At 43.5% G+C, this 25,540-nt stretch overlaps 1 protein-coding gene across 2 annotated transcripts; it reads left to right on the top strand.

The window, feature by feature from the left end:
* Nucleotides 1-863: 863 nt before the first annotated feature.
* MTMR8 (myotubularin related protein 8) lies at nt 864-24,307 on the top strand. 2 transcript variants are annotated; one of them, XM_030496805.1, is made up of 14 exons: nt 864-967; nt 2,495-2,617; nt 3,249-3,411; nt 5,293-5,450; nt 6,971-7,099; nt 8,050-8,184; nt 10,062-10,194; nt 11,632-11,741; nt 12,859-12,984; nt 14,614-14,663; nt 15,526-15,726; nt 16,157-16,285; nt 17,200-17,326; nt 18,827-24,307. In XM_030496805.1, exons 1-14 carry the CDS (start codon nt 944-946, stop codon nt 19,109-19,111), a joined length of 1,893 nt encoding a protein of 630 aa, XP_030352665.1. In that variant the 5' UTR covers nt 864-943; the 3' UTR covers nt 19,112-24,307. The 2 variants fall into 2 exon arrangements, with proteins under 2 accessions (XP_030352665.1, XP_030352666.1); XM_030496806.1 differs by lacking the exon at nt 18,827-24,307 and having other exon boundaries at nt 16,644-17,289.
* Nucleotides 24,308-25,540: the final 1,233 nt, after the last annotated feature.

Raw genomic sequence — 25,540 nt, forward strand, 5'->3', positions numbered from 1 at the left:
TCCTGAGTGTCATTATAGTGAGAAAAACAACCTCTGAAGGCCAAATTCATGCTCGGTGTCATTCGGGTGACCTCGGCATCAGCACACCTTGGCCATGCACATACATCATGTTGTCTGCTTCCAAAAGGACAGAACACCCAGCACCTGGGCAGGACTGGAACCGTTACTGGATCGTACCTAACCCATCATCACAAGGTATTTTTGGCACCTTTGTAACACTTGTAAAGGAGGCTCCTTTCCAACAGCCCCCCCGGCACTCCTGTTGTAGGAGCGAGGCAGTGTGAGTGTCGAGTAATCCTTCACTGAGGAACAATCACGTTTTCCTCAGACAAACTGTGCTTTTTCACTCACATTACACAGGATTTCAGTGTTCTGTTGATGGGGATTTATGGTGGATACAGTGACAAGTGGTGTTCCTCAGGGGTCAGCATTGGGACCGGTGCTCTTCAGCATCTTTGTCGGTGACACTAACAGTGGGATCAAGCACCCTCAGCAAGTTTGATGGCATGTGATGCTGTCAACACGCTGGAGGGAAGGGATGGGATCCAGAGGGACCTGGACACACTGGTGAGGTGGGACTGCATGAACCTCATGGAGTTCAACAAGGCTAAAGACAAGGTCCTGCACATGGCTGATACAGGCTGGGGAAGCTGGATTGCGACCAGCCCTGAGGAGAAAGACTTGGGGTGTTGCTCCATGAGAAGCTCCCCACAACAGCAACGTCGATGCAAGGAACTCCTGAGGAAATGAAAGGAGCCCCAGGTCCGCCATGACTCGCCCTGATACCAATCCTCAGACCGCTCCCGCCCTCACCCAGCGGCGGCTCTCGCGAGGTTTGCGGCGGGGCGGGCCGGGCGCTGCCCCCTGCGAATGGCGGCGCGGGGGCCGGGCCGCGCGGGCGCGGTGAGGTGAGGCGGGGCGGCGGGCGGCGGGCCGCGCCGCCATGGAGCACATCACCACGCCGAAGGTAAGCGGCCCCGCCGCCCCGGGAGCTCGGTCGCCGGCCTCCGCCCGCCGTGCCTGCGGGCTGCCGGGTGCGGGGTGTCCGAGGTGGAGCCCCTCGGGGGGCGAGCGGGCCTCGGCCGCGGCTCTTTTTAAAGGCTGTTTTGGTTGTAAAGTCGTGTTTTCAATCAGCGCGGGGTCTCTGCTTTCCTTCGAGGCATAGTTATCTGTGAACATCACTTGCGCTGCTCGAGCGGGTTACGGAGAAGTCTGTAAGGCTTAAAGCTGCTTGGTATAGAGGTATTTCTTACTGTATCGCCTTGTTGGAAAGGAAACATTTAGTAAGGATACTGACCAAAAGGTGTTCTGGGTGCGATTCGTGTAAACTTCGGTTATATCAAAGTGTGGAGACTCCCTCAGTCTAAAGAAGTGAATCAAAATGTGCTTTTCCAGTTGTATAAAGTGAAACGGGAGCTCTGGGAATGCTGTGCTCATGACAGCTGGAAGGATTGTATTTATCTCCGCCAGTTGCCTGTCCACAGCTGGTTTTGTAATCATTATTCTTTTTTAAAGATGCTGGTGGTGTTTAGTCACTATGATGCTCGTTTGGGCATGCTTCCTACCCACGTTGCCTAAAGGGCTTTGCTGGACCTGCTTGTCTCTGGTGGCTTGTAAAGGGCAATATTAGATACAATTATTATGTGTGCTGGAAAACGGGATGTACCAGGAAGACACTCAGCCCAGACCTCTGCTCTTCCAGTTTATCTGTTTGTTTTCCATGCTTTATCTCTACTAGTGACCCTCCAAGGAAGCTTATATATTCAAAACCCAGAACTAATGCATTGTGTGCCGCTAAACTGTTTTCATGCATCTAGTTGGCGTTTTTTGTTTGGTTTCCATTATTTTTGCTTAATGATGATTAATGATGAATAAGAAATTCCATCTACGTTCCTTAAGAAGCAAGTAGGCCTGGAGAAAATCAATCAAAGAATGTGCAGTGCTTTAAACTTTACATTCTATTATGTTTGCGCTGATGTTCTTATAAACTGTTTCTGTTAATTAACTTAGTGTGGTTTATGAAATGCACCTACATGCCTAAGAAGTGTGTTAGGAGAAGTAGCTACTAATACTTGTTTATAGTGACTGAGCAGTAGGAAGTCAGACTGGAGAGGGCTGTTTCTTTTGGAGGAGTACTTTGATTATACTGAACATGGACAGTCTTTTCTTTCAGAGCTCTTTGACTTACTATTTCTGTAGCCTTGCACAGTAATAAACTGTGATTGTCTTGGCTACAGATCCAGCAATCCTGTTGCTCACACCGGTGTTAAACCCTGGCTCTTTTCTTAAGCTTTTTGGCTTTAACTGCTGAAGAAATAATTTGAGTTTATAGTGTAAAGCTGAGTTAGTGTTGTAGGTGAGACGTTAATTCCTGTATTTTTCTGTCTTACTTCCCAAGTTGTATATTAGGACTTAAATGATTGTGGTTCAACAGGTGCTTAGATATTTCCTCACTCAGTTAAATTCATTTTCTCATACTCTTTCTATGTTGCAGGTTGAAAATGTGAAGTTACTAGATCGCTACACAAATAGGAAGGCAGCAAATGGGACGTTATACCTGACAGCCACCCACCTTATCTATGTAGATGCCTCTACTGAAGTCAGGAAAGAAACATGGGTATGTTGTGGTATCTGGACTCTGTTAAGACAAATGTATAAAAATCACTTTATATCTCATATCCCAAACAAACAGCTTTGTGAATTCCAGTGTTGTAGTGGTCTTTTGTAGCATTTTGACACCAAATGCTTAACAGAAACAGCTGGTGTTGAAGCTAGAACAGTAATGTGAGTTGATGTAGGTCGCTCACTGAATTAGTGCTAGTTCCAGGAACATAAAAAACTTGTCTAGTTTCCTGTCTCAAACTCAAGCCACCGAACTTGAATGTACAGCTTTTAGAAGTGCAAAATCAGAACTGAAATTACCATTTTTTAATTAATTCTAAATTAAAATGGGAATGACAAAATATGTTGCATGTGAGGGTGGAGGGAAGGCAAAGTGAACCAGGTAAACCGAGCTGCACATCACTCTCAGTTTATATACATCTCTACTCTTTCAGTCTTGCTCTTAGTTACCAGCCTTTGGGTGCAGAGTCTGGGTGTTAAGTTTGTTTGGTAAATATCACAAATAAACTAGTTAGATGCAGCAAGCTTAAATAGCTGATAGTATTACAAAAACTTCCTGTCTGCATGTACTGCTCCTGACCTTATCAGCGCCTTCTGAAAAACACTGTTCATTTCCTGTGTTTCAGATCCTGCACCACCACATTGCAACTGTAGAAAAGCTGCCTCTGACCACAGCTGGATACCCACTCCTCATTCACTGCAAGAACTTCCTTGTGGCTCACTTTGTTATTGGGCAGGAACGTGACTGTCACGAAGTGTATACCTCATTGCTTAAACTCTCACAACCAGGTATTTAGGCCTTGCTAATCATTGAAGTTTAAGCTGGAAGCCATAGAGAGAGCTTTACCTGCCAGACCTTTGGGTTTGTGCTGTCAGTACAGAAAGGGAAGGATGTGAAGGCAGAATCTGTTCCCACCACCCGAGATGATTGGTGTAGGTTGGCTCAGTAAGTAGAGTGCTGCTCTGTGGACCAGGGTGTTTGCTTCCGCATGGAATGCACGTCTCTTGTGGCAGTGGGAACGAGGCAGTGCCCATTGTCACTCATTTCTGTGACTTGGCTGTTGGCTGTGTGCAGTTCTGCCCTTTCCAGTTGATCTGGATGCTGACAGAATTCTGGAATCCCACAAATAAAGCTATAAACGTTGGCATTGTTCATTTGTTTCCCAGCAGCCTCTTTAGGCTACTCTTCAGTGTTTGTCTTCCTTCAGTTGTGAGACCCTCTGCTTCACCCTGGCTGCCCTTACTTGGAATCACTCTTAAAGAGTGTAAGCAAAACATCTTTAAAAGCCTGTGGTCTCTTCTGGCTTCAGCTTTTTAGTCCATTATGGATGAATCTTCAGACTCCTTGCTCATCTTGCAGGACAGCATTCCACCGAGTTTCCTACCTGGCTTCTGTCTATGGTAGCTTCTGGTTTTGGGGTACTCCTTCTATGAACCAGTATTTGGAGCTTGGCATTATTACAAGGATGCCATTTGTAGTTGCATTTTGTAATGATGTCACTATGCTAAGGGAAGGAAATTGATAGCACAAGTCTGCTTCATGCTGGCCATCACATCAACAGAAATGCTGTAGTAGGAATGTTTTTTGCTGAGTTTGGGTTTTTTAATGATATTTAGGCTTGTGTCTATTCCCAGCATCTTCCTTGTGCTCTGAGCTTTGGAGTTTCGCTAGGTCTGAAGCCTGGCAAGTTCAAAAGCTGTCAGTATTCTTTCAGTTTTGAAAATCAGAGACTTAATGCAGCATCTCGAGGTGTAGGAGCTGTCGCTGCTGAGGCTTCCAGCAGTTTCTTTTGTCTTGTGGCTGTCTGTGTAGAGTGCTGTGGGTTTTTCTTTCGTTCTTTTTCTAGATTTTAAGTTCTCTTTTGTTGCTTTGGAACTCCTGTATGTATGCTTCCTTCATGGCTTTTGTCAGAGCATATAGTGATTTGATTTGCACACGTATGATTGACAGCTATGGGTTACCTGTCTGGTAACCTGGCTACTTCATCAGACTCTGACAGGTTTCACTCTGGAGCACTTGCTACCTTGGGAATCAACTGGATGAGTTATTGGTTGGATTTGCATTTTATGAAGAGAGGGAAGAAAATTGGGATGGTGGAGATGGAGAGAGGAAGAAATTAGCGTTTGTCAGACACATCCTGAAGCTTTTGTTGGGTGACAGGAATATTCAAGCCATCTGTCAAGTTTTCCATGCGGCTCCGAACTCGCTGTTGAGCGATGAACTTGCAGGTGTGCAAGAGCTGGTGTATGAACTCTTCACAGAAAATACATCTTTTAATAGATGTTTTCATTTATGGATTAATCCTTAAGATATAAATCTCATCTAATATGCCTATTGCAGTGAATTCAGGAGGAAATAATTTGATCAGGAAAAATTACTACTTTGAGGTTTCAATTAATTCTAACAAAATATTTCAGTCATCTGCCTGCATGTGGGAACTGAGTATTGGAAATGCCTGAGGATTTCAATATGAATTGTTGGTATTACCCTGAATGAAAACCTGCAAATTTGAGGTTTAGATACTTAAAATTGCTCTACTCTTCTCTGTGGTGCTCAGTCGTTTTATTTTAAGGAGTGAGAGTCAGTCTGAGTTTGCTTGGAGTAGAGAATTACGCAAAGTAAAGAAAGAAAACTTCTAACTAGTTAACCTTTTTCTTTCTTCTTCCCAGCAAAACCTGAAGAACTTTATGCTTTCTCCTATAATCCTAAAGTGTCTAAAGAGAGCCGGGAGATTGGATGGAAGCTGATTGATTTAAAAGTAGATTACCAGCGTATGGGAATTCCAAACGACTACTGGGAACTAACGGATGTTAATAAAGACTATGAGGTAATTTTTGCCTGAAGTAGTCATTTAATGTGATATCTCTCCTTTGTTATTAAGGACATGCAGCAGTCCTGCTGCTTGCATAAGTGATCCCCCAGGGGAGGAATGAGCTCAGTTGGCTCTGATTGAAGCAGCATTCTTAATGTGAACTTGAGCATAACGATTGTACGGAAGAACAGAACAGAGCAGCAGAGTCACCTTGGCTTGCTTTGATCCCCCTGGCAAAGTACCAGATACTTGTTTTTCTAGAGAAATGTCAAACCATCTGTTACAAAACAAACTTGCAGTACCCTTTGCTGCTTTTGGCATTTCCAAGCCCCCTCCCACCAGGCTGGTGGCAGATGTGTAGAAGGAGAAATAAATGGCAGTGGTTTGGCTTGGTGGGGAATGAGGCAGAGTGGAAAGGGACTAGGTAGGGAAGGAAAGAACAGTAGCAGAAATCGGACAGTTTTTTTCTTGCTTGGTTGGATCTTCTGCTAACTCAGGGTGCTCAGACATTTCAGTCCTAAGTAGCTGCTGCTGCTGTTGGTTTCTTTTTTCTCCCCTATAAGGCCAGACTGGATCTAAACCACGTAAAATGAAAGCATTTTTCAGTGAGCTTACTCAAACTCCTACTTCATTTTATTTCCCTTTTTTTCTTCTGATGTTGTGTACAGTCAGAGCTTTCTGTCTAAAAGACAAAACAAAGAGCTCTGAGGAAGATACCAGTATATTAAGTCCTGAATCACTTCCCCCTGCTCTCTCTTCCCTTCCCCCACAGGCTTTCTTTGCTTTTGCGGTTTGGGTTGAAGAAATACAAGCCTGTGCTGTTAGAAGTGACTGGTGATTTTAAATGACTCTTGTCTTTGGATGCCTGAATTGAGACACAATGTGAGAAGTGCTTTTTCCATTAGCTGATTAGGGCATCTGAATGTGAGCATCTGAGGTATTAATCACTTTGAAGCTATACTTGCTAGTATGTAACTCTTGAGTGCCAGAGCTTTCGAATTTCCTCAGGGTTTCCAACTTAAAGATGTCAAGCCTAAAGTAAAGCCAGACTTGGAGGACAGCTTATCTGTGAAGTACCTGCTGCAAAGACTGTACTTGTTTGAGGAAAAAGGACAAAGCTGGTGTCTGAGGATGCTGGAAGCTCATTTCAAGTTGAATAAGAGGGAGCTTTTTAAACATAGTTGTTCTTAATATAGCTTTTTGTGACAAAAAAAGCTTAGCTTTCGTAAGATTTATGGACATAAAGAACTTCCTTTTAATACATATCGTGCACTGTGCAGTCCATTTTTTAAAGTTCAAATGCAGCATTGATTGTTTCCTTCACCACATTGCTTTGTTTTGCACCTATTCCTGTGTTGCTTTTCTAAATGCTTCTAATGGCTTGAAACTTTAGATGCAGACAGCGGTAGATACGCTACAGCAAACAATCTGTTCCTGTTGTTCATAAATGCTACATCAGAAGCTACAGATGAATTTTTCATGCATTTTGGATTGCTAAGCAGTAATACCTGGATTTTTCCTTTCTTCTCACTTAGGTTTGCAACACATATCCTCCAGAAATAGTGGTGCCTCGAGCTGCTAGTAAGGCAGTGGTGATCGGGAGCTCACGGTTCAGAAGCAGAGGGCGGATTCCGGTGCTTTCTTACTTATACAAAGAAAACAATGTTAGTTGTTCACTGTCTGCTGTCTTTGTGGGGAGTGAGGGTTCCCCTTCTTGTCCATCCCCTTTTAGTGAAAGGAAAAACTGAGGTAATTATTAGAGCATATTAACTTCACGTTTGAGAACTGTGCTTCTCTTAATGCCTTTGATACTGGCTTGTTCTGAGTCACAGAATAAGCTGGTTAAAGGCAAACACTTGGGACACATCCAAAGCTGTGCAAAAACCATAAACTTCCTAAGCTTCCTGTCTGGATTTTTTTTAATCAGCTTTCAGCAATGCCTTCTTATGTAGGTTTTTTAATCTACTGTTTAGCTATATTGTGTAATGTTTTAACAAGATACATGTTTACTCAGTGTTGAAGAGCAGGTACCACCCTGAAATAAATCCCCACCAGCTCAGAATAAGTGAAGGTTTCCACTGAAGATCAGAATGTAAATTTTTAACTTTGCTGTCTCAGCATGTTTTAGATGCAGATGTTAGGAAAATGCTGTCACAGTCAAATGATTGTTTTCCTGAGGAAGTGTGCTTTGACCTGGGCAACTGTCTGGAGTTGTGCTGGCAACTGTTGGAATTTCCCTAAAACGTACTCAGTGCAGTTCTGAGCATGGCACGGTAGCAACTGATAAGCAAAGTTGTGGAAATAAATGGTTTGGATAATAGAAACCAGGTAGAAAACATGAGAAGTGCTAACATTTGGGGTACTGATCATAAGGTGGAGCATAGTGGCTTTGAGAGCACAGCAGTGAGGTTGCAGCAGAGCTCACTACTTTCTTAAGATTCCCAAACATCAAGCTTGGAGAAATGCTCCAGTAATATTTCTGTATGTCCATGGAAGTAGGAGACTTTTAGTGAAACAGGGAATGGGACACTTAAACCCAACAAACTGTATTCTTTGGGGCAGTCCAGTAGAGACCATGTGGAAGCAGGCAAAGGTGAGGTGTTGTGTGTTGCAGGCTGCCATCTGCCGCTGTAGCCAGCCCCTGTCCGGGTTCAGCGCACGCTGTCTGGAGGATGAACAGATGCTGCAGGCCATCAGAGAAGCCAACCCTGGGAGCCCCTTCATGTATGTTGTAGACACAAGGCCAAAGGTATCTTCATGGGGTTTGTGGCTACTTCTAAAGCTTGTGCTTGAAGTAGTAATGCTGTTTCCAGTTCATTCTTTCACAACTCTTTTACACTGCATTAGGTTAAATTGTGGCAGTCCTGAATCAGGAATTCAGTATCAGGCTCCTGGTTCAGTCCCTTAATGTAATGGATGCTTGTGCATAATAAACCAGCAATGTTAAGTGCTGTTAAGAATGTTGGAGTATTCTGGGCTGAGGTTTGTGTGAAGCAACTGGCAGCTTTGAACAGCTGAGACAGTGAAGCATTTTCCTGCAGAGAGCTGGTCCTTAACACATTGAGTTGGAGAGAAGCCTTTAGGATTCAGTTCCGCCAGACAGAAGTGCTTTTGTCAGCAGACCTGCGAAGGAGTGGGGCTGCCCGGAGTTTGATGACAATGGAGAAAAGCAATTCCTTCTTTTTTTTGCCTTTGTGGAAACACTTGTGTTCTCATGATGTGCAGTTCGGAGTTCAATGCAGTTCAGCTTTTCTGACCCACAGCCACTATCTGGGGCTAGAACTTCATTGCCGAGGTGTCTATGTAAGAGGATATTGAAGAAAGATTAAATGTGTAGTGACTGTCTTGAGGAACTGAATTCAGAAACCAACTCAAATGATTCCTGTAAGCATGTTGGTTGGGAGGCAAATTAGAACAGGAGGATTTTCATAGTACACAGTTATTTAAATACGAAGATTTAAAAGTGTTCTGATTATTTTAAAATTGAGCTTTCTGAGAACCTGCTTCACTGTTCAGACGCTGCAGTTATTTTAGAGAAACTACAGATTTAGTTAAACTATGGCAAGGGCAAGAAGGGAAGAAATCTTTTTGGGGAAAATGGGGAATGTTTCACCTGATGTTCCAAGAGGTATTTTGGCTTTTTGTAGTGTGACATTTCCTAGAGAGAACCTATTCGGTAATTATATGGATGTTCATAGCAATCACTGCATGTTCTTTTGGTTCAGACAGCTTCCAGTATCATAGATGTTCCACTGACATCTATCATTGATGGCAATTTTGTTCTAAACTATTTGAAAAAGGGAGAAATTATTATAGGTCACATTTCTCATTCTAACATGATGTGTCTTGGGTGATGGAACTGAACCACGACGGTTGTTCGGTTATTCTGGAGATGTTTACACCATATCTGACTCTTCCTTCCCTCTGGATTCAAATCACTCCTTCCCAAATTAATATTTGGGGGGTTGAAGTGCTCTTTTGGGTTCTTTTTGGTCCCCAATAAAGATTTCCTGTTAGCTCTTGAACTGGCTTGGGTGGCTGTTGGGGCAGCTGGCTTCTTTTCTGCTTCTTTTCTGCAGTTCCAGTTGGTTGCTGTATTCTTTCTGCTCAACTTGAATATTTCTATGTTTCCCTCAGGTGGCTTTATTTCATCTGTGCATGTATGTCTGTGAAAAGCTTTGGAATTCTCTTACTATTTCTATACCACCATGTATGTATGTTACTCGTACAAATGGCTTTCCTAGTTTTACTTTCATATGCTTCTGTCTGAATCTTTTACGTAGCTTCACACTTAAGGCAGGCACAATGTCTCTCTCTGCCTGTGTTGATGACAGCAGTATTGTGAATCTGGGCATGGTTTTCATGCTGCCCACGCTAAGAAATCCTGTCCAGGGTCTTACTGAGTCTCTCCATATGAATAATGGACTGGAGACAGTGGCATAGTATTAGTGAAACAGCTGGAAATGGTGTCTGGGAGGTGGGAAGTGCAGCTGAGGAATGACTTTGTGCAGTGTATCTTCTGGGAGACTTAAAAAGAAGGACTTGCAAAACAGACTCATTTATTTCTGCATATTGTTTGCTATAATTTTCTCTTTCTTTCCTTTCCTGTTCCCTTGCCTGTGCCAGTTAAATGCCATGGCCAACCGAGCTGCAGGGAAGGGCTATGAGAATGAAGATAACTATGATAACATTCGCTTTAAGTTTATCGGCATAGAGAACATCCATGTGATGAGGAGCAGCTTGCAGAAACTGCTGGAAGGTGGGTGCAGGCCATGCAAGTGGCCACTCTTCATTACCCCAGGTCCAGCAAATGTCAATTTCTTATGTGTGCCAAATTAAAAGGCTGCAGAAATACTGCATTGTACAGTTACTGTGTGAGCTATCGAAAGAAAACTGACCTAAGACATTGAGGAAATGTTTTCCTGGGGTTTGCTGTGTTTATTTTGGAGTCGTTCAGTGTTAAACAGTATTTCTGATTTGAAATTAATTTTGGCATGATGTTCCAAAGACTCTAATCTCAAACATAGTGCTTATTTTTTATTTATTTCTGATTACTTTAACTGAACAATACACTTTAATGTCTTAAAGACATGTTTTAGTACATTAAAATAGATACTAAAATGCCGAGTTGTTCAGGATATTAAGCTGCCCTGTGAGACTGTAAACGTAGGGAAAAACGTGAAGCAGCACAGAAGAAATGCTGATCTGAGCTGTTGCAGATCAAGAGGTGAATCAGGCCTCTATTGTCACTAATGTAGTTTTGGAGAGGTTCCATCAAAGGTGATGGCACAGCTCGGATCACACCAGTGTGCTCTGCTCCCTGCATTCCAGCACTGCTGCTGTCCTTGTGCAGAGGAGATGCTGCAAATCATTCTGCTTGTCCCTGTGCTTAGTTTTAATACAAGTGCTGTCATTCAGAGTACAAGTGTAATATTTTAGTAAGCAGCATAATGGTCATCTCGCCTCACAGTAGTAGAATAATTGATGCTACCAATTGCCAGGTGGCACTGCAGGACCCGTGGTGACCTTGGAAAAAAATGAGGCTATTCACACAACCAAGAGATTGTCCTGATGACAAGTACAAGTCCTCAATTGCCTGTTCTGGCAGATTTATTTGTGGTGGAAGAAGAGCAGAATAAATACTTGTTTACTCCCATATTCTTCTCAGACAGTGATAAAAAGCTTACTCACTGGTGCTTACAGGCTATCGAGCTGCATTACTAGAAGTATTTTCTGTTCTGGGTTTCAATATAGCATCTGATTTGCCTTCAAGGTTTAATGTGTTATTTCTCTCCTTAAATTAAAACTCTTTCTTCAGGTCTTTGGTCACTGCATGTTAGTGGTGGTTTGATGTATGTGTGAAGGTGACTTAGAGTGAAGGAACAGCACTAAACTCTTTTGTTGGAAAAACCTCAGCTGAAAAAATAATGAGTTGCCATTTAAAAAGAGGAGGAGGAGGATGATATTTTCAGATCCTCAAGTTCTCTCATAGCTAAAAATTGCTGGTTTGTGTATTTAAGCGTGGAGCCAGTGGTTTCTGTGTCCTTCAGACAGGATGTTGCTGCTGACAGTGTGGAAATGTGAGCTTTTGGGATCTCCCAAGCTCTGGTGCTGTGAAGAGATAATGAGGAGGTGGGGAAAAAGAAAAAGATGTTGTTAATGGCATGTCTGCTAATTCCTTTGTTTGTGTTCTCAGTGTGTGAGATGAAGTCCCCCTCCATGAGTGATTTCCTCACTGGCCTGGAGAACTCCGGTTGGTTACGGCACATTAAGGCTGTGATGGATGCAGGTGTCTTTCTTGCCAAGGTAAAACTGTACTCCAACCCGAGGTGAATTAAGTATGTATTTGTCTGTTAGGGACTGCTCCCAGGCTGGAAGATGTCTCTGGAGAGAAGGTGGGAACACATTGCTGGTCAGGTTGGCCTGAGTTCTCAAAACCAAGCCTGCAGTTGGAGAATGTCAGCAGGTCACCCAGCTGGCTCTCTTCTGGCTACTTCCTCTGGCTAAACTAAGTGCCACAGGGGCTGGGACATTGTCCTGTGCACTGTGTTGCCACTGCTTGTTCCACTTATCTGGGCTTTATTAGAACTCCTTTGAAACAAATAAAGTCACAATGTCAATAAGTGAGCTTTCTAAACGTCTCTAACATGGAATTACCAGTGCAAACAACTCATAACCTTGTGCTCATTAGTTACTGAACTGCTCTGGAGCGCTTTAAATGAGAGATTGTTTAGAGCAGTTCATTTTCTCCTGGTTCTATGCAATGTGGGCACTGCTAATTTTGCTTGTTCAACAGAGTCCTCATTTCTGCAGAGCTCGTGGCTTTGCAGGTCAGGCAGAAGGAGAAAAGTCCCCAAGGCACGTGGCTCCTCAGCGATAGTAGAGGGTGTGCAGGCAGCACGTGGCGAGAATAGAGACCTTCTGTACATGTTGTCTTTTCTCTCCAAGTTTTCCTCTGTAGCCAGTAAGAAGCTATTTAGTGTTTCCTTCTGCCATCAGCACAAGGTGATCCATAGGGGAGGAAGTTGGGATAAGCTCTTATAATTTTTCTTGAAGTCTCTTGTCCCTGTGTATCCAGTTATTATTCTTTACTTGTCCATCAAATTTTTTCCTCAGAGGAAGGAACTGACAATTCTTGGCCTTGCAGAAGACCAAGCATTTAAAGATCAGAGGGTTTTTGTTTCTTGACAGCCTCTGTTGACTACAAGGGGCACACCATGGCATTTTATTGTGGTTGGGGTTTCCTGTGCATTGATGGTGATGTGACCAGAACCGGTGCACTTCCATGGCCTGGATGGGAAATGACAAATATTCCTCTTGGGTTTCAGGCCAGTCAGGTAAAATGCAGCTGAAGGGACAGCATTTAATTTCAGTAACACACTGAGAAAGCTGCTCAACTCTTGTGTGTGGTGTCTCTTGACAGGCTGTGAAGGATGAGAAAGCCAGTGTGCTGGTGCACTGCTCGGACGGGTGGGACCGCACGGCGCAGGTCTGCTCCCTGGCCAGCCTCCTCTTGGATCCCTTTTACAGGACTTTTAAAGGCTTCATGGTAAGAACACAAACATTGGAATTTCAAAACCAAGAAGTGCTTCTTGGGTTTGTAAACAAGCCCTAATTGAATGTCTTGGGCCATTTCCTGGAACAAACAGTAGGTGACCTATATAAAAGCAGCTTTGATTCTATAAACAAGCTTTAATTGCCCTGAACAGCATGGGCACAAAACACACTTGATTTCCAGTTCCCAAATCTTTGTTTCCTTGAAAGTCCATGTCAGAGCCACTAATGAGATTTCAGCAAGGGATAAGTGAGCAAAGGATGCAACTCTGGCAGCAGTCCACGAAAAAAGCAGTGAAGCAGCTTGTCATTTAAGGCTGTCTGAGTGAATGGTCTCTTATCTGCTGGGATTTAAAGTTGGCTGAGCTCATGCTTTCTGCACAGGGCAGCACATAACCTGTATGTCAGATAAAACTCTGCATTGTTGAAGACCTTTTTTAAATCCAGTACACATAAATTTGATCATTTGCTTCTACTGCAGGCTTCTTATTTGAAGCTGGCACACTGTATACAGAGCAATATGTGACATTACACTTCCATTCTTCTTTCATTAAACACCTGAAAGGCTGCTGCTCTCTCTCAAAAGAGTTCCTTAAAGGAAACCCTGAAATCAGAACAGTGCAAGTTCTGCCTCCTCCCTGTGTGTTGCACTATTGGGATTGTTTCCTTGCATTCCATGCTGATTTCATTACTAGTTATTATTTTGGCTCTGGATTATCCTGCTGTCTTTTAACAGTTAAAATGACATCAGAGTGTGAAACATCTGCCTGGGCTTTGGCTGCACTCTGGACAATTCTGTATGAACTAAGAAACGTGCTTTTGATTAGGAGCAGGAGCAGTAACTAAAACAAACAAATGCTTGTCTGTCCTCTGAGCAAGTGGTTTATATGCACAAATCCCAGGAGAGTGCTTATTCCTCAGTAAATACAGCAAAAGTGTAAGGTATGGGAAAAATTGAAAAGCACTATAACTTCAAAGACCTCTGTTGGGAATTTCTGCCTTTTTGTTCTTTAAGTCTCTGGATAATGGTATCAGGAATTGATCTTTAAATATGACCCTGCAAGGCAAGTAATGATGGATTCAGCATCAGGCATTTGGTTTCTTGAGAGACATGTGTTTAAAGAAAATGGTGCTTCCTTGTTGTTTTCTTACATATAGCAGAGGCATTTTGTTTAAAATAGAAATAACCATATTCTGATTTCATCCTGAGCTCCCCAGTACACAGCTGTACTTCTCAGATTCCTATTTGTGTGTTGAACATCTGTTGCATTCCAGTTGCTGATTGATTTTGCTGAATATCACAATACTCTTCTCCGAATCAAATAGTACACAGTGTAATATTAAGCTGTTAATTCTTTTAGCTCAGTGTATTTGTATATTATGATTATAACAACGTAGAAACTCCCTCAAAATAGTACTGGACTTGCTTGAAACAACTTGTGATTCTACAGTGATATTGTGCTGGTAACTGTGGATAACTCTAATCTATAAATCACTATTACTGTTTCTATTGACTCCTCATACCAGGAGGTCAGCAGGTAGCTGACTTTAGCATCAAAGGCTTCCTTTTGCTTTTTCTAAGCAAAGTAATGCTCTTTTTCTCATCTCTGTTTTGAAACTGAAGGTTCTGATAGAGAAGGAATGGATTGCAATGGGCCACAAGTTCTCACACAGGTAAGAGCAGCACGTTATGGGTGCAGTGACTGGGTGAAGGCTTGCAGGGAAACTAATGCAGTGTTTTCAGGTTCATGAAAAGTGTAAATGAATATAGAGGGCAGAGGAGAGAAGATGTGGAAAATACTGGAGTTGGTAACATAAAGGCAGTATCTGCTGGGGTTGTTGTTTCATCAGTGCTTTTTTTATTATATTACTTTATAGAATCAAAGAGTTTTGAACAAATTGTTTGAGTTCTGAGTGGTTTCCTACCTGGAAAGTCACATTCACGTTAGATGAGAAGTGCTGATGTTCTGGCAAGACATGTTGATTCTTCTGCAGTCACCTCCTGAAAGAAAATGCTCAGCTAATGCTTTTCAGGACTTCCAAGTTCAAAGCGTAAACCTGAGCCCAATATAGTGCTAAAACCCCATTTGCCTGCATTCTCTAGGGAGATTACAAAGGCTGTCATTCCTGTAATTGCCTGCATCTAGTAGGGATATTACCTTCAATTACTTCATGTTATATTTATCACATCATATGCTGACATCATGGCATAGGCTCGAGGATTCCTGGTTCACAGATACTTCTTGTGATGCTTGCAGCTCTGTTACATGGGCTCTTCCATGGCTAATTTGACTTTAGAGAAAGGGACATGGCACAATTCTCATCACTCCTAACTGATATCCTTGAAGAACAAGTAATGAGGGCAGCACTCCCCAATGTGCACTTGCTGTAGGATAAACCACATGGGGTTTTTTGTGTCTCTGCAGATAGTTTCTTATTCTAGTAGGGAAGAAAACTTCGTAGTGGTTTAATGGTGAGGGGATTGGTTTTGTTGGGTGACACAGGATTTACCCCTGGTTTATTTACATCTCTCTAGATGTGGCCATTTGGATGGTGACCCCAAAGAAGTCTCCCCTGTCTTCACCCAGTTCATTGAATGCGTGTGGCAGCTCATGCAGCAGTTCCCATGCACCTTTGAGTTCAATGAACGTTTCCTTCTTGAAATCCATGACCATGTCTACTCCTGCCAGTTTGGCAACTTCCTTGGGACCTGCCATAAGGAGCGTGAGGATCTGAAGTGAGTTGGCAAGTTAGCAGTTTAGAGAGCAAACAGTCTAGAAGTCACTTTGAAAGTCAGGAAAAGGGCAGGTTTGTGTGTTTGTGCTTTTAATGTGATTGTAGATTGGTTAAGGGTAACCTTGTCTGGAAGGACACTTCTGTTCTGCAGTATGAAAACAATTTATAGATGAATTATATCCCTGAAGACGGAGGTTTTAATTTGGACCAAGGTAATAACTTGCAGATACCCCTTTTGGACTGGATAGAGTCCATTTTAAGTGATTATGTATTCCTCAAGTGATGTATCTTGTGCTTATGAAATTAATCAGATTCTATGCAAAAATAATTCTTAACTCCTTTAATCAGATTCTGCTCAGCTCAGCCAGAGTTATTAATCCCTTTAACTTGATTCCTTCCTTTATTGATGAGCTGTTATTTGTAATTGACAGAATCTTTGAGAAGACCCATTCTCTGTGGCCTTTCCTCTTACAGAAGAAGCAAGAATTGAGAAATCCCTTGTACAAAGGCTTTACAGCTTACAAAGAGCTTCAACCAAACACACTACCTTTCAGTTTCCAGTAAGTGCCTTATGTAAGGAGGGAGGAAGGGCATTTCTTCCATTGCAATGTAGATTGGCAATTCAGGTTTGATAAATTCATTGATGAGCATTTGTTCTACCTTTCCCCTCCATTCCCCATCCATAAACTGGGAGCAGTGGTGCACAGGTAACTGCTAAACAAGTGCAGGTAGTGTAACTTACAATAATACTTTTTCTTTGGTGTTAAGAGGGTGAGGAAAGGCAAGGAAAAGAACTTCAGATGTGTGGATAGACCCCACACGCCCCCTGGCTGCTTGCTCTGCCAAATTTACATGATAGGGGTTGTCAGTTGTTAAATCAAGTTCTTCTTTGCTCACTTTTAACATATATATATTAAGGAAGTCCTTTAAACAGGAGTCTCAGTGCCCATCACACCCAGGCTTATGCAGTCAGGTAAGGGATTTCTTATTGGCATGTCTCTTTGCTTGCCCAGGGTGTTAGAGCTGCAGTGGTTAGTGCTGCTTTGTTTCTGCCTCACTCCTGGTGCCCGCTGAGGGAGGGAGGGATGTGAATGTGTTTTTAAGTGCTGTGTGTGGTTACTGGCAGGCAAAGGGCTGTAATAACAGCAGAGCAAATTGAGGAGTTGAGGGTGAGCTCCCAAGCCTCCAGTGAGTCTGCTAAGGGGAAAAGTGTGTTTTCATCTTACTGCTAATAACCTGCTGCCAGCACATGTGGATCATAACCTTGTGACACTGAAATCCTCAGAAGTATTTTTGAGCTCTATGAACATTTGCCCACTGATACTGAATGTTCTAATCCAAGGCTGTGGCAGGTTTTCAGAATGTTACTAATCTTAATTTGTTGAAATTTGTTTCTTAAACAGCATCTAGTTTGTTTGTTGGCCAGTAGTGTACAAATAACCGCCTGATTCCCTTTCCTTGCCCTGTCCCTGAGGTTTTGGTGTGGGATGTATAATCGCTTCGACAAAGGAATGCATCCAAAACAGTGTGTATTGGATTATCTGCTAAGCTGCATGAGCCAGAAGGTGAAACTGGAGGACAATGCATCTGAACTGGAAAATGTGAGTACTGAATCTTAGTAATATCTAAAACCACAGTGGTTTTGGCAAATATACCTGGGGATGAACGTTGCCACTGGACAATGGCTTCAACAAGCTGGGCAGAGCTGGGCAAAATGAGGGATTAAATAGCATTGCTGCAGTAAATAGGTTTGATTTACCCAAAATTCTCATCTGCTAGGTGGAAGCTGTGGTTGGTCAGGTTCTCTTGCAGGTTCTTGATGTTCTAATTCTCTAAATGAAGCAGTTTTAAAAAGAACATCTGGGTTTCAACTCCACTCACATGAAACTTCAAGGAGAGAAGAAAAGAATGGGCCTGTTTTCCCCCGCGTAAATAACATGAATATACAGAAATAGTCTTGTTTTCAGCTCTCATTTTTCTTTCCTGCCTTCTTAGTCACAAGACACAGGTATTACAACAGTGGAGTTCCTTCAGTTGGCTTTCATGCAATAGCCAAAACATAACTGGATGGTGTGGGCTGAACTAGCCTCTGAAAGTGGCTACCTCAGATTCGAAGTGCTTTGCTGAAGCCAGATGGGGAGCCTTGCACGTTTGCTGCTTGTGTTCTGTGGTGCTAGAGGGCAGAGATCTTGTGTCCAGAATAACCAGTTTCTCTCCTTCGACCCAGAACAATAAGCAGCCACACGCTTCACGTTGTGCTCAGCTCTGATGAGGTTCCCCAGGGAGCTCTATTTGTCTGTATGAAGATGCAGATCTCTCTCTTGGCAGTGCAAGACAGGAAAGAGAAACAAAAATAGTGTGGTCAGTTTTTGAAGTGCTGCAGTTTTGCTGAGGGGAAGGAGGAAAAGGGGCATTTGCTGTTTTGGTGCTTGTCCTCTGGAGCCACCACTGCACGTACTGAGCCCTGCTCCTTGGGAAGGGGCTGGACATCGCCTGCTGATGGGAAGTAGAGAATAAATCTTTTGTTTTCCTTTGCTTCCATGCACGGCCACTGCTTGTCCTTCATCAAACTGCCTTTATCTTGACTCATCAGGTTTTTTCTATCCTATTTTCTCCCCACATCATCTTGCTGAGGAGGGGAGTGATAAGAGCAGCTTGGTGGGTGCGTGGCATCCAGCCAGCGTCAACCCTCTACAGCTGCCTGCAAGAAGTATGGCTTTTCTTTATGCTCAAGGCTCTGTCCACAATCTCCTCTCTATGTGTATTAAAAAAACCCCAAATAAACCACAAACCAACCAAAAAAAAACCCCCTAAAAATACATTAGTGAGAGAGTCATCTAAAAATATACCAATGAGAAGAACTATCTGTCCTTTGGTAGGTTAATGTGAGTGCTGAAAACTTTAGTTTTTATTAATTAAACAGTGATGTTTGATACAAACACGTAAGGATTTATGCTTGTGTACTTCAATGCTGGATTACCAAGCTGAAGAAGAAGCACTGACACAGGACTCTTGTGTTGGCAGTTGGTTTTTGTATATCTCTGGCATCTGGGAATAACAACTTCCATGAATTTCTTTTTAATGTCTTTTTATCTGTATAGAAACTTCCTTTCCTCGATGGTCCTTTGCCCAGTGAAGGCTCCTCCTCATCTAAAGTAAGACATGCTGCTTCAAAAACACCGATGCTCAACACTCCTGAGGGTTATGAGGGGGAACCACCTCCTGTGCTGAGCAACGGTGCCTCGGTGGGGGATGTCGATGTTCCATCAGGTGTGGAGCAAAAGCACAAAGAGAACCTGCGTCATCACCGGGACCTCCAGGATCTGAATGACACCCCTGGCGTGGTGGACTCTGAAGTGAAGGGTGGAAAACCTCAGCACCACTGATGAGCTCTGAGAACTGATCTGGATGAACCAGGCGCTTGTGGTGGTGAGGCCTGAGGGGGCTGTGCCCCCAGGAGGTGCAGACCCCCTACCCATGGACACCTGAGTGTGAGTGGTGTGTTGGCAGGGAGCTGTGCTTGCTGTGGGGCACACAGGCTGCCTTTGGCTTGGTTCACATCATTTTGCAGCTGAAACGAAGACGATGTGTACAGAGCTGCCCAGGAGGCTGCCTTGAGTTCATGCAAACCTTACTGCTCAGTGGAAACACAACGTGTTTCAGGTTCATGCCTGCTGCCAGCACTTGGTGTTTCAAGCTGAAAGATATTTTGGTCAATTTACATGGGGCTTAGGAGTTGTGTAGTGTTTACAACTGGAGTAGGAAAGATACAATCCAGTTACTCTCAGTGATGGTGCAAGGTCATCTTAAAATGATAAAAAATGTCGGTTCCTCTTAAAATGATACCCCCCCCACCTTTCTTAGCTGTGAATGAATCTCTGCATGGACCCTCACCCCGTGGCAGAAGTGGTTCAGTTTTTGTTTCCTATGCATATTTAAACAAAACCAAACCCCCCCGTGCCTTTTTATGGAGACCTTTTAATGTCTACCCATGCAACGTTCTATTTTTATTACTGTAGTGCAGAGTGTAGTGTTTGGTCTTCTTTGTAGTCAGTATTTTTAAACCAGTTTTTTTACCTGCTCTGGCTTCTCCAGGATCTTTGCTGATCGGTAGCTTCTCTCTAAGCTGACCTTTCAAAGAATAAGGGCCACATTTACTGGCTGTGAGAGGGCAGCAAGCCACAAAGCCTGTAACACGTGGCTTTGTGACAGAGGGAGGATGGAAAGTGAGAAAAGATAAGGAAAAATTTGTATGGATTTTATTCTCTATTGTTTTATGATCTTGGTTAAATTGAAGCAAGAGAGGAACTTAGTTCTGGAGTCGATGTGCTCTCCTCACGTCCATCGACAAGGCAGTAGTTACAGATTAGGGGGGTGTTCTGCTGCTGAAATGAGGTCTGAAATGGTTATTTCACATCATATGCTGAGTGATCATAGTACAAGTTGTCTTGGATGTTAAAGTTACATGAACCTCAGAGATGTTTTGTCTGTACTGTCTCATGGCAGTGAACTTTGTACTTCCGTGGAGCTGGTGACAAAACCCAACTTGGGACGTGACCCATTAGTGGAACACAGTGGATGTGTCCGTGGCTCCAGCTTGGGCTCACTCTGGCTGTTAGCACTGCTTCGTTTCCTCAAGCTGCAGCAATCTCGGCTGGAGACACCAGTTCAAAGTTGGGGGTTTAAAACAGAGACTTACATCCCATTTATCCAGAGGTCTTGTGGAGACACAGACGCTTGTCCCCTATGAAAATGGATGGCCCAGGAAAGCTGTTCCCCAGTACTTGTTCTGGACAAGCTTCTACAGATGTGCTTAACTGGACAGAGTCCCTTTGTGCAGCTTCACTCAAGATGCTTTACTGCTTTCTTCTGGATCTTGATGTTTCAATTAGATGCTACCATTAAGTCTTAAAACCAGGGGTTTTATGAAATTTGGAAAGAAACTGGGAATATTCTCTAAGTTAACCCTCCCAATCTGCAGTGAGAAGCAGAAACATTCCACTATAGCAGCAGAAAATCCAATAGCCATTGGTCATGTGCTGATTTGTGGTGAAATGACCAGGTTAGCCTCAGTGTTCAAGATAAAGTAGGAAGGAAAAAACAAAACTCCCCTGAGTGTCTCACTTTGGGTAAGAAAATTGATGTTTTAAGTATATCAGAAGACCCCAGGAAAAAGGGCAATACCTGAAAACTGAGTTTTCATTGCCGAGAATGGCAAAGAGAAACTGGTTTTTAATGTGCAGGTTTGTCAGTTTTAAAGCAAGGACCGTAGTTGTTTTCAAGGTAGAACTACAGTGTCTGAGCCGTTTAAAAACAAAGCACAAGCAGGTCTGGTTCAGGGTTTTAATAGTGATGTTTGAAATTTGTTGTGTGGCTGCATATCAAGAATAGTGCATCATGCAACAGGGATGTATCTGTTTTGAAGGATGCACATTTCCCAATGCATCTTTTCTTTATGATGAGCATCTGCTCTTGAGTCTCTTTGCTCCTAAAAAGACATCTGTGAAGCTCCTAACACCAAGTTACTCCACCAAGCTTTTAAGTTTGCCATATCCATGTACTCCTTAAGTGAGGAGATTGCGTCCCAAGTGTTAATCCAGTTGTTCCTGTTACCCAGGGCTGGGAATCTGCCATGGATTTCCACTGGAGGGTGCTGGAGTGATAATTTCCCTTCGCCTCTTTGCAGTGTAAAAGCTCCATTTGGAGCGCTTTGGTTTGGAGCCCCTTTCAGATGGACTGACAGATCAGCCCTGTCTTTCCTTTCTGGGTGGTAGAAGAGTGTGGATGGTGTTCATGGCTTCTCAAATAGAGAGCTCTGACATGGTAAATGGGACCAAGACAGGCACTTTTTAGGACCAGTTATTCTGGATGTCATCAGTCCTTGTAACGTGTTCTCTGCTGAAAATTAGGGATTCGGAACTGCAGTGAGTTTTGACTGACTGCTGAAGGATTTAGACGCACCACTGATTAATCACTGTAGAAAAGCATTTTGCAGAGGGTTTCTGTACATGTTTACTTGTTGCCTTGAGTTCTGAATTACCATAGATTACCTTGGAGAAAATATAATCATCTTTGCTTATTCCTAAAACGTGATGCTGACATCCTCACAAATCCTTCTTGACGACAATATTACTACAGGTGCATAGAACCATAAAAGATTACTCCATACACTGAAAGTATTAGTAAGCTCTTAGTAATCTTGCTGCTTTTGACTTCAGTAACAAAACAATGGATGACTTTATACTTTCAAATGCAAGACCTGGCCAAAATAAAAGGGTAATGGTCTGTCTTTTTAAACCTTTTGGATTTAATGTGTTAAAAATCATTCCTGCTGGGGCTGTAAATGGATGGAGCTGGAAAAGATTCCAGTGTTTCCTGGCTTTCCATGAGCTTATTTCTTTGCAAACCAATTACCTAGAAGCTTTTTAGTTTTGACAGGAACTCGTGGGTGTTTCAAGACCAAAAATGAGAAGCTGTTCCAAGTGCTGCAGCACATCCTCAGGTCTCTGCTCAGCTGGATTCCTTCCCAGAGCCTTGCCAGAACCCCATGTTTGCTCCTCATGGAGTGTCCTGCTGACAGTGGCAACTGACTTCATTGTATGTTCCCTAAAAGTATTAAAGGCAATGTAAACGCTGTTACATAGGAATCTTCTTGGCAAGCACTGTGTAGGTGAAAAGTTCCTGTAGCTTGTTTGTTCTAGTGGAGCATCCATGTGTTGTGAAGCCACGAAGCTTTTTACAGAGAACTGTTGAGTGAACAATGCAACTTGCTGCTTTCCATTTGGATTCTGAGAATTGGGAAGGAGGAGGGATCCTGTTTGCTTTGTTTGTGTAAAACTCTTCCTTTTCTGGAGCACCTCTTGCATTACCAAGGTTACTCCATGGCATCCTGGTGTCATGCTCTACCTAGTGTCTCTCTTGCTACTAATAGGTAAAGCACTGCAATGGGCAAGTGCCTACAATACTCTGTGTTAAAGCTACTACTTGGAAGTAGAAGAGGGGCTCATGTAGCTTTATTTCTCATGTGAAATGTCTTAATGTGAACTTCACGATGCTGGATTCTTAAATTGCATTTTGTTCTGCAGTTGTTGCCTGCCGTAGGGAAAATCCAATCCGTGCTGTTTGGTTTACAGGAGGAAAAAAAGGGAATGATTGGTTTGCCTGTGGAGTTGTAGTTAGTTGGTCCTTCATAGGAGAGAGAAAGCAGTTTGTTAAAGCCTGGAGGTGTAATACACTTGTGGCTGTGTGTCCTGTTCCTGCTCCTAGTGAATGCCTTTCATTTAGGTACTTAGAAGAAGAATCCACCTGTGATGTGGGTGCTGGTTCCCTGCTAGGATGGGGAAGGCTTCCTCCTTGGTACCTGGTGAGCTTCAGTGAGCTCCTCAGGTCCTGGCGAGGGCTCTGCTGGGAGCTGAAGGTGCACAGAGCTTCATGGCATCTCCACCTCGGGTAGGCCTTGCTGGATTACAGCTGGAGATCTCCTGAAGTGCCCCATACCTGGTGGTGTGTCAGCTTTGGTGGTGGTGAGCACTGAGAGGGAGCACCCTGGCATCTAACAGAGCTGTAGCACCTGCAGGAGAGGCATTTAAAAGAGCTCTTCTGCCAGATGCTGCTTCAGTTCACTTCTGGCAAAACCCTGGCTTTAGTGCCTGATGTCGTGCTCCCAAAGGGATCGCTTCTTGGTGCTGCTCAGTGATGGATATTCATGAGTGACAACTCAAAATGGGGCTGCTGCTTTGCTCTCCTTCCCTTTCCTACTCTTTGCGCTGAGCGCTGGGTCGTGCTTCCTATGGACCTAACATGTTATTCCTTGTTTACATACCACCTATAGGCACTTCCCATGCCTCAGGGCGGAGCAGGGATGAAGAATCTGTTCTGAATGTAGTAGTTTTGTTTGAATTCATACACAGCACTTGACTAACTGGATGAGGAATGTCTCCAACCAGGTGATGTTGAAATCCATGTCTTCATAAGCATCTTCAGCACTAGGAGCAGCCAGGTTGGTGCCAGTTGTGTCAGTGTAGTTGGTTTGGGCAGGGATCTTAATGTCCTTTTGGCACCTCTGAACTGCAGAGGCAATGCAGGAGGAGGGTAGGTGACAATGGTTGATGTGTATCTCATACTATTTCTCTGTGTATATGCATCTGTATTTAATGTAGCAGCATACTACTGGGATAACTTGTAGCACTGGATCTAGTCACATGTAACTGAGCACACACATACTTCTCCCATCGTCCATGAACTGATCTTTGTAAGAATGTCCCCAAAACTGTGTGTGGTGCTCAGCTGGAAACAATGTTTGTGCTGTTTGTCAGTCTCTGGTTCTGCTGGTGTCCCTGTGGAGGGGCAGTTGTATGAGGCTGTGGGTGCTCAATCCCACGTTGTTGAATGTGCTGCGATGGCTGTGTACGTGTAAGTCCTTTTAGTTCATGCACTGCTTAAAAAAGCCCCAATTGTACCATGTTTAGGGGAGCACTGTGTCCTTTTTCCTCTAAATGTATTTGTTCTGTGAAGTTTCACTTGTATTACAGTTTATTTTTATTCCCTATGGAAATAAACACCCTGCCTTTTTGAAGTAAATGGCTCCTCTCTTTGTTGGTTAATTAAACTCAAAGCAGAACTTCACACTTGGAAGTGTGAAGGCAATTAAAGACTTGAGTAGTGAGCTTATCTTAAAGTGGGTCTGAGCAATCCCAGGCACAACTACAGGCTGGGGGAGGCTGGATTGAGAGCAGCCCTGAGGAGGGCTTGGGGGGTGTTGGTTGATAAGAAGCTCCCCATGACCCAGCAGTGTGTGCTTGAGCCCAGAGAGCTGGGCTTGTTGAGTCTGGAGAAGGCTCTGGGGACACCATAGAACAGCTCCCGGTGCCTAAATGGGCTACAAGAAACCTGGAGAGTGGCTTTGGACAAGGGGAATGGCTTTAACCTGCCAGAGGGGAGACTGAGATGAGCTCTGAGGCAGAAGCTCTTCCCTGTGAGGGTGCTGAGGCGCTGGCACAGGGTGCCCAGAGAAGCTGTGGCTGCCCCATCCCTGGCAGTGTTCAAGGCCAGGTTGGACACAGGGGCTTGGAGCAACCTGCTCTAGTGGAAGGTGCCCCTGCCCGTGGCAGGGGTTTGGAGCTGGAGGAGCTTTAAGGTCCCTTCAACCCAAACCAGCCTCGGGTCCCGCTTCCCTTTCTCTCACAGACCAGAAGCCAGGTGACCTCCCTGGTTTTGGAGGGGCTGAGTACAGTGTCTTTAAAAAAACCCCAAACAACCAGAAGTAATAACACTGATGAAGCTGTATTAAATCTTAGTATCTTCTGTACACTTTGTTATTCTGATTTTTTTAATTAGATTCCTTAAATCAGATTTTTCTTTATATAATAAAACCCAATACCTTTTCAGTGTTTTCCTCCTCCTGGAAAGCTCTCTATCCATCACTCATGGATAAATCTCTTTACAGGTGGCTCCAGGCTGACTCAAAAAGCTTTCTGAGAATCAAGGAGACCTTTCTTCTGGCCTGCTGTAAGGAATCAAGTCTGACCCGTGTGGGTGCTGCGTGGTACCTGGTGAAGAGATTTCTTCCTGACAGCTTTGAGTGAAGAATTTGCAGTCCCTCTGCTGATGGTATCATCTAAAAATGCTCTTTCATCCAGTTCTTTTTAATCAGCACTTCAGTTGTGAGTCAAGGTGGGTTTGAGTGCAAACTCAGGTGGGAGAATCCTCAAGGAAGAGGGTGATTATAGGTACAAAATATGCCCCGTGTGGATAACCAAGATGGGAATTGGTGCTGTGATAACTCAGAGCTGTGCAGCACCACTCCAGCCCTACAA

Source organism: Strigops habroptila, chromosome 9 (assembly GCF_004027225.2).
Source record: "Strigops habroptila isolate Jane chromosome 9, bStrHab1.2.pri, whole genome shotgun sequence".
In the NCBI taxonomy this organism is placed as follows: Eukaryota; Metazoa; Chordata; class Aves; order Psittaciformes; family Psittacidae; genus Strigops; species Strigops habroptila.